Below are 9,480 nucleotides of genomic sequence, written 5' to 3'. Positions count from 1 at the left end.
GGACGTGGCTAAAATTAAATAAAGTCGCAGAGATTAACGGCTAAATTCCTATGTTTTGTTCGCTTTCGAACAGTTTGCCAAAGCTTCGCAGCTACTTTGGTTGTAGGGTCGTCGCGAAAAAATTGAAAAAAAAACACCGCTTTAAATGGTTAAAGCCGGGCTTTCCACACTGTGAGTTTTAATACATTAAAATCGTTTGCCGATTTAGATTTTCGAAAAGCCTTTGGTTAAACAACATATTTATCGACATCTTTGCCTTTTGTCCAGCAGATATAATTCGGTTTAAACATTTAAGCAAATCTTTGCGGCAATCAACGTTATGGCGATCGACGTCCTCGTAAACAACAACCCACAACAGAACTCTTCACATCTGCATCTTATAGGCGAGGACGAAGACATCATAGGTAAGCTTGTAAATCAATGCCTTTTTTATTTGGCGTTTTTGCTGAATTAGATCTCTAACATGGCATAAAACACTTCCAGGAAAAACTTTAAATTGCTTCAGGAACAGTTAAAACCCAAGAATAACTCCTACTGTTTAACATTATTTCTGGGGAACATCACTAACATATGAAATTGTTTAAACTCGCAAAACAATGAAGTATTTCTAATGGTCTAAAACATTTGAATGGCGTGTATCCTTTAAAAGTATATGTTGTCAGAAAACAATTAAAAATAACACATAACATTGAAAAGATATTATACTTATACTTGTTTAATAACTAAACAGCTGTTGAATTAAAGAACATATAGTTAATATGTTACGTACACTATTCACAGATATGCAATGTTTAAAAAGGATTATCGCCAAATAGATCAAATTTATTTAAAAGTGGATTTAACTTTATTGGATATTAATTTAGCGTTTGGCCAATAAGAACTGGGGCTTACAAAAAGCTAGCGTTCACGCACAATAAGAAAGTTAACCTGCCTTGTAAAGTAGCGCTTTCGTAATTTAGCAAACCCAAAAAATTGGCTCCGACAACTTAAATCCCGTTAGGTATAGATATTTTAACAAGTAGGTTGGTGAAGTGGAGTGTAAATACCAAAAGCTAAGCGCTTTCGCCACTTTGTTGTTGACTTAACCGCCTGTAAGCAACCATGTGTTGACATTGAACGTGTGATGTGACCTTGACTTGCACGCAAACCTGTTAGCAGGTTTTAATTTCTAGCGGCTACGAATAATTGTTGAAAGCTTGAGCTTAGCCACAGCATTTACACACCCCTAATTGTTCTTTTTTGGTCAACAAGATCCGCTGTATTTGGACTATTAGAGCATAAGAACACTTTTAAACATAAAAAACACCTATAACTTCTGTTGTATTTATATGGACCGAAAATTTATTTTAGGGACATATCTTGTTCTTGTCGGAATTATTTTTTGGTTTGGTTTGCTTTATTTCAGTCTTGTTTGTATCCAACCTATAACTCAATGTGCAACAAATTATGTATTTTTATAATCTTAGAACAAGAATTGCGCATGCGCAAACCTCGTCACAAACGGCTGGAATATGTCGCTGGATGGGACATTCGCCAGTTGGTAAAAGGTATGACACGTGGTGGCCACTACTGCAACACTAACCTAGTAGTTTACGTTTTACAAGTCAACGTCGTAAGCCTACTTTCAAAAACTATAGGGTCTATGGCACGCGCCATAGTTTGCCCATTTGAGGTCCAATAAGATTCACAATAAGCCTACATATCGGCTGACGTAAAATGTCATCAATTTATTTTTAGTAGCACAAAATTTTAAAATGCTTGTTGGTTTTGTTGTGGACAACTTATATTCCAAACTTAAAATTGGTTTTACAAGGTTTAAGTTGAAATGTTTAATTTATAAATAACCCTCGTAAAGTATTTGATAAACTCAATAAATCTCTTTCAATAAGATAAAGAGAGCTACCAACTAGTTATGTTTTTAAGCGAAATGGTTTACAATCAGATTTATGTAAAAAATATTTGGTAAATCTAAAGTCTTCCTGTGTCTTTCAACCCAGACACTCGCTGTTGCCATCCAACGCACCCGCTACGACTTTCCATCATTAAGAAAGGAAATATAATTTATAAACTTGTGTATAACTGAAATTAAATCGCTGTAAATTGTCATCCAAAAACAATTTAAAAATCCTATCGCTTTAATATCGCTTTAAAAAAACATGTATTGATAACCTGGTAAATCTGTTTCAATATAGGCCAAATAAGTTACAAACTATAAAAGCGAAACCATTTATTTCCTTAAAGCGAAAGGGTTTACGATCAGATTGATGTAAAAAAACTTTAACTTAACCTAAAGTTTTCCTGTCTCTTTCAACCCAGATGCTCGCCGCTGCCGTCCAACTCTCCACACCAGATCAGACTTTCACCTCAAGTCCTCTGCCTGGGACATCTCCTCGCTCTTCGAGTTCGGTTCCACGCGCTCCTCAAGGACCGGCACCGCCTCCACCAAATCCTCCAACCGCTGCTCTTCAATCGCCACCAAGTCGTCTCAGCGCTCATCCGTTCTAACCAAGTCGTCGCAGCGCTCATCCAACAACAATGGCAGATCGAGCGTGACGACGAGAGCCAGCACCGCTGCAACTGCTGCAACAAACACGACAAGTTTCAGGTGACTAAATACCTTAACTTACTAAAACTAAAAGTGGGGAAAACAAATTCATAGAATGCTTAAACATTTTTTTGGAGTCTGGTCGAATAACATTATGCACAGAACATTTATTTAATATAATAATTATGCGAATTTGTGTCTTAAAACTGCTTAAGGTTTAACTAAAAGTTGCACACTTTTAGTTTGACCAAGTTAAAGTATTCCTTTCAGGTGACTTGCATTGATAACTGATGCAGTTAATACAACTTACAGTATGTATAACGCTTTTTGTGCTTTATGTGTGTAACAATTATTCCCTTCCTATAGGACTCACGACAAACAATCATGATTTTTAGCGGTAAGGATATTATGATAAGAGAGATGTTTATAGCACAAAAACATCATCAATTATAAAATATATTTTAGGGCGCCATATTAAAATATTTAATCATCTGATTAAACCGTATTGTATTGTTTTACGATATTTTGTATCAAATTGAATTAAATACCGATTAAGTGAAGCCAGCGCTTATATAAAAAAATACATGCCGACTGCTGATTTTAAAACCACAACGGACATCCGCGAAATTAAAAAAAACAACCATCTCTTGTGACCAGGTTTTACGACCTTATGCACTTCCATCACGTGCACGGCTCCAACGTTGACCTATCGTTTGACCGGCACACAGCCACGAGGAAGGCGAACAACTTTTGTAACGGAATCGTGTTCGGACATCGACCTGTCAAGCCAGGGGAGATAATTCATCTCAGATTCAATAAGGTAATGAAATTAGGTAAGCGGAGGTGGTGGTTAGGGCGTTATTGGCCAAGAGAAAGGGTGCACAGTGGGCTCTTTGACAGTTGCTTATGCGACCGAGCAGTTTTTTTTTAAGGTTTGGTTTGGGTGACCGCTAAGTAGTTTTAAGAGACCGCAAGTGTTTCATTTAAATACCAAAAAGTTGCAAGTCCAAAATTTGGGAAACCGCTGGAGAAATTTGGGGGACCGTTTCGGTGTTTGTTTATTTGATTATAAAATTAATTGGTTTAGATTGATTTCGATTCAGTTTTGCTTAGTTTTGTTTAACGCGAGATGAAGATTTTAAAATTTAACATGAATGGCCGTTTAGTTTTTATGCATTGCTATCATAAATTTTTTATTACCATTTTTATTGAGTTAGTAACTAATTCGTGTCCAACATTACATTAGACCTACTTCTTTTGCTATAAGTTTACTATGGAGTCGCGTTTGTTTATAAATCTCTCCCTGGGTTCGAAAAAAAGTTAAGAATCCCTAAATTCAACATCACACTGAAATGCTTAACGTAACAACTCACTGAAAATCTGTAACAAAGCTCCCAAGAAAGGATCAATGAAGAACCATTAAAACCGCTATGTAAAAGTTAAATATTGTGGTACAGCTCTATTAAAACATATTGCTTTGCAGCAGCACATCAAATTCAAAACTTCAGTTCTGGCAGTTATTGGGATAAAAACGCAATAAAAATAGTTTATGTCAATCAAAAAGTTGATAGTTGCAATTTAATTCAAGGTCCGTCCCGATTGGAGAGGCTGCATTCGACTGGGCTTCACACCTCATAATCCGGGTCGCTGCGATCCTCTCTCACTGCCGAGCTACGCCGTACCTGACCTGCGGCGAAAGTCGCGCTACTGGGCCCTGCCGCTTAAGGAAAAGTACGCCACGAAGTACAACATTTTTTCTTTCGAGTTTAAAGGTGAGACAAGTTTTATTTCCATTAATAATTCAAAATCTTGGGTAACTTTGACGCAGTTCGTGTATCCTATATATTTACCCGGTACAACGGCGTATCATGTTCTAACAGTTATTCATTCGCTACTTTGGGCTCGTAATTTTGTAGTGACACAGGTATTCGCTTTACACTTTATTTGCAAGGGAAACTATTACGCAGACTGCATACCTTTCGACATAATTATGTTAATTCTGCTTCGGTATACCAAAGTTGTTATGATTTCTCAAACAAAAAAAATTTTTCAGCAAACCAACACTCAAATCCAATTCGTTACAACCAAAATTTTAGTGATCTTTCACCGCACAATCTTGCCTGCAGCTGTAATGGAACCCAAATAAAGCTTTTGGACCTCACTAAAACAATTTTTGCACATAGTGTCACGTCATGTTGCCTTGTCTGCGCGGTGCTGCTTTGTATTAGATAGTTTTCTTCACTATTTTATTGATTTCATTATTACTTTGCTATGTATATGTATTTTACTTTACTTATAGGAGCTGAAGATGCCAGTATAGGCGAAATATATATTTCTTTAAAAAATGTCTGATCCTGCTTTTACTCTTAATTGTTTTTAAACTTTGAGTTTTATTGTTTATTCTTGCGCAGAGGACGGCTCCGTGACGTACAGGATCAACAACGAGAATAAAGGAACCTTCCTAAGCGGGCTTACCACGTGCAAGTCGCTCTGGCCCATGTTTGACCTCTACGGCAAGGTCGAAGAACTGGCCATCGTGGACGAGGAGCAGGCCAAGCACGGCGCCGACGCGCTCCACCAGCACGATGACGTCGATGATGACGAAGGCGATGACGCCACGCGGGCTAGGCGCCGCAGCGTGGCCAAGGAGGACTCGGTGTCTTTTCACGAGGTGTGCGGCCATAACGTGAAGATGGACTCGCAGAGGTGCACGGCAAAGAGGTGCGTGACTGTAGTTTACATATAACTATAATTTGAGTGACAGGTTTTTAAATGGAAAATCAAGGTTTTAATAAATTTTTATATTTATTTTGTTGGCCAATTCAAAGAGCTTCGCGAGTAGCGGGTCTTCCGCATCCCTCGTGGGTGACGCATAGTGAAGAAAAGAGTTTGACTGTAGCTTTAATTCCTTCGAGACGAGCGTCAACACTGTGGGAATAAACAGTGCTTGGGCTTAGGAGAATATCTCTGATAAGCGTAAAACTTATTATACAAAGTTAAACTGGGCTGATTTAGCCAGTCAAATGTTTAGTTGTCCATGTTCTGTCTTAAACTCTTATTAAAAATCTGACTTGTCAAATGGTGGGTTAGGAAAAAAGTTTACGTAAAGTTTACACAAATCTTTTCGAACACTGAAAGTAAGAAACTTTTAACAAAGTGTAATAATTTTTCGACCAAAATTAATTGCGCAATGAATAAATCTTTCAGTTGGGGACTTATGTTATAAGTTTTCACTATAGGTACGACTCGTTTTGGAATGCCTTGACGTTCGACTCTCGTCCCCTTCGGACGTATGACATCACCTTTCTCGAAATCAGCAAAGTTGAAGCCAACTACGCTGGTTTGTATTCGATTTTCATTTTTTTATTAAGTTTTTTTTGTCCGCCTAAACCGTGTAGTGTGGTGGTATATGCTGGCGTACCTTATTATATTTATTTACCCTAAAACAATTAATATGTATATTTACAAGTTGGGAAGGGTGTTCCCTGAAGTAACTTTTATGTCACAATACAAGATTTTCTAATGTTTGGTAATATTATTGTACATAGAAAAATCAATCAATTTTGTGCATACTTTTGCGAAAAACAAAAACTCATTTATTAGGTAACGAATTATTAGGGTATATGGTTAAAGGTAGTAATCAATATTACACCAAATTATGACAAAAATGTCACACGCTTTAGCTAAAGATATAGTTTGGCCACGGAGTTCAGCATGGTGTCGACACTTAACGAGCGCAACAAATTTTAAACACAAGCCCATATGAAATCTTACACAAGAAAAGTTGCCATTCCTAACCGCGAAAGGGTATTCTTATTGTCTCCCTTATTCACGAAGGTTCTCTGGGTGTCGGTTTGACCAACATCGACCCAGGAACGCTGGACCCGGAAAACCTTCCCGACAACGCCGATCTCCTAAACACCAAACCGGGACAATATTGGAAGATTTCGAGGGATGTTGACACTGTACAAGGTAAACGTTATAACACAAAGGTATGGGACCGAGCCCACGTCGCTCAAATTTTAAAAGAAGTTTTGTTAATTGCATGTTAAAGACCACTTGCTTAGCATTCAACAGATTTCAGCTGTATGGAAAAAGTTGAAAACGTTTGATAAAGATTTTTAGGTGTTTTGTTGTTTGCTTTTGTGGTACCATAACAGAAAAAAACTCCTACCTGAATAGACAAAAAGTGCTAAAAAACTTTTTCTAGTAATTTTAATCTATGATGCCTACATACTAGGGACTTGCAAAGGGTGATTAATGTACTTTTATTCAGTATAGAAGATGTCGTAATAAGTTTATCAGTGAACAAGTCAGTTCTCGTTTTTCCTTGAAAAATTTATCAATCGAGCAAAATTTATCAATCGAGCGCTAAAACGAAACTGACAACTTATGCAAATATTAAAAACCGAAAAGATCAAAACTTCTTTTGAGAACATGAATCAAAACCAATCAAAAATTATTAACTTTCAAAGGAGATCAGGTCGGCTTTGTTCTTGACCCAACCGGCGTTCTCTCGCTCTCAAAGAACGGCTCACTGGCACAAAAGCTGATTTCCGATATTCCAGTTGAATCCGGACGATTCTGGCTCGTTTTCGACATTTACGGAAGCACGACCGTTATCAAATTGATGGGTAAGTTCCCTGTTTTAGTGTTGAAATGAACTACGTCATTGACTTGACTTGAAAGGCACTTAAGTTACTGTTTTCAAATGACTTGACTTAACCTAAATGTTTTTGGACAAATGATTTGACTTGGACTGAAATCATTTTGTCAAATATTTTGGAGTTAGGCGACATTGAGTGTTTTTCATTAAAATTTATCTCGAGTTTTGCACGTTAAACACTTTGATTACTGTATATTGCGTTACTTTTTAGTTGAATTATTGCTCATAAATTAACAGTTTACTTTTATGCTAATGACATAACTTGAACATGCTCTCATAATGACTTGACTGGGACTTGACTTAAGCAACCGATGACCTGGACTGGGACTTGACTTGGTATTTTAGCAAAGACTTGACATGGACTTGAGTTATTTTTTAAATGGACCTTAAGTCCTTTCAAAATGACTAGTTACAACATTGTTAAATACATCAAATTAGCTTATGTGCTAAGAATTTAACGGCTGTATTCTGTTTGTTTTTAATTCTTTTGTTTTAACGTTAGTGAGCCTTTTTTAAAAACGACATCCTTCCCTTACAAATTGCAGGCCGCATCAGGAGCTTCGACCCAGCCGAGCCTTCTACTTCGCAAAAGTTCGCCTTCGAGCCTGACGACTTAATCCAAAGCGGTGAACACGAGCGCGAATGCTTGATGTGCTTCAAGGCGGAAAGAATCCGCGACTGCACAATCCAACCGTGCGGCCATCTCTCGCTCTGTAACTGGTGCGCAATCACGTGTATGGTGAAACAACAGCTCAGGTGAGTAAGAGATATAAAGGCACTTTCCTTTCTGTCTGTCTCAAAAGATCCCGCGTCTTGTATTTAGAAATCATAAAAACTTGAACTTCATATAAGAACTGACGCTGTCAGTACAGGCGGAATATATCTTCATTTAAGACATATGTGATTCTGGTTTTACTCTGCTTTTTAAACTCTGAGTTTTATTGTTAATATACGCCTCAGCGGAACAGACCTGCTGCAATGGTATTGGATTCCATAAAGATTCCATAAACGCCGTTTTATATATTATAAAAATGTCCGATTCCATCGGCTTTCAAAGTCTATAGTATAACGTGTTTTGACACAATGAAGAGATTATACTGAACAATATAAAAAATTGTTGCTCTTGATATTTCATCGCATAAAAACTCAAAAATATTTTAACAAGGCGTAGTGTTTAAAGCTGCAAAGAAATACCCCCTTTGCTGTCTGCTTTGATCAGACAAAGCACGGTTGTTCGAAATCTTGTTCAGATGTTACTTCAATTTGTCTTTAACAACGTATTTCCATACTTCTTTAAAGTACTGTTTTAGATTTATCGTGTGTCCGGTTTGCGGAGGACCCGTGAGGGATGTGATAAGGATCCTTCGAAGCCAAACGGAAGAAGATGAAGTAGAAGAAGCACAAGAGGATTACGACAGTCAGTGACTGACTTCATAAAACAATAGGAACTGGTTGTTTAACGAAATATGAAGCTTTCCGAGGATTGAATTCAAGATTAGCGTGGAGAATATGTTGTGATGACATAATACAATGGATTGTTTTGTAACACTGCCGTCACCGTTTTTAAACTTCGCTGTAAGGTGCTTTTTGTCAAGCATAAGTCTGTGGAAAGATGTTATTAAAAGTTGTTCTTTCTTTTCCCTTATTCGGAATAATAGAAAACATGTAGGTTAAGGAATATGTTTTTCTAATGATAATATACATTGCCTAAGTATTCTAATGCACGACCGAAGCGTATTAGGTAATAGAGTCTAATTTATAAAACTCATATACTTTTCGCTGGTACACCGAAAGCCATCGCTTTTTTAGCCTGCTCTTCTTGCATCATTTATCAACAGATTCAGTTAGTTTTGGAAGGCTTTCGGTGTACTAATGATACGTAGACGTAATCGTTAGTCAAAAATCAGCTTTAGAAGGGTTCGATCACATTTGTTGAAACACATGTGCGTGGATCTTTCATTGAACTTTCACTGGTTGGGATTAATTGTAGCGCATGTTAATAATTATGCTTTGTTGTCAGGCGAATCAGAACATCGATTGCGGTAACTTGTGAACGTTTAACACTGAAAGACAAAATGATCTGTTTTAAAGAAATACCTATTTACCACCCCTGACGGCTTACCTACAGTTCCTTTAAATGAGAAGCATGAAACAAACTTAAAAGAAAGTTTTTTGTCAAAAAATATAGGGTTAGCGATAGCAATAAATATAATATAAATGATCGGTTTCATGTAAATCATAAGGTAACACGTAAATCTGCTTTTCAGTT

General features: G+C 37.2%; 1 protein-coding gene across 1 annotated transcript; it reads left to right on the top strand.

Annotated features, from left to right (window-relative positions):
• The first annotated feature begins 319 nt into the window (after positions 1-319).
• Positions 320-8,932, top strand: LOC146164901 (E3 ubiquitin-protein ligase NEURL1-like). The gene is made up of 12 exons (XM_083382284.1): positions 320-404; positions 1,467-1,547; positions 2,317-2,482; positions 2,561-2,605; positions 3,203-3,365; positions 4,134-4,317; positions 4,957-5,266; positions 5,785-5,885; positions 6,383-6,517; positions 7,021-7,179; positions 7,757-7,967; positions 8,522-8,932. Exons 1-12 carry the CDS (start codon positions 320-322, stop codon positions 8,634-8,636), a joined length of 1,755 nt encoding a protein of 584 aa, XP_083238410.1. The 3' UTR covers positions 8,637-8,932.
• The last annotated feature ends 548 nt before the right edge of the window (positions 8,933-9,480 follow it).

The sequence above is a fragment of the Ascidiella aspersa genome, chromosome 2 (genome assembly GCF_963924565.1).
Source record: "Ascidiella aspersa chromosome 2, kaAscAspe10.2, whole genome shotgun sequence".
NCBI classification, from domain to species: Eukaryota; Metazoa; Chordata; class Ascidiacea; order Phlebobranchia; family Ascidiidae; genus Ascidiella; species Ascidiella aspersa.
This window is presented reverse-complemented; position numbering and strand designations above follow the sequence as displayed.

Coding starts and splice junctions, on each gene's coding strand:
- LOC146164901 (XM_083382284.1), top strand. CDS start 320: ATGGCGATCGACGTCCTCGTAAACAACAACCCACAACAGAACTCTTCA. Junction 1,548..2,316: donor CATTCGCCAGTTGGTAAAAG/GTATGACACGTG, acceptor CTTTCAACCCAG/ATGCTCGCCGCTGCCGTCCA. Junction 7,968..8,521: donor ATGGTGAAACAACAGCTCAG/GTGAGTAAGAGA, acceptor GTACTGTTTTAG/ATTTATCGTGTGTCCGGTTT.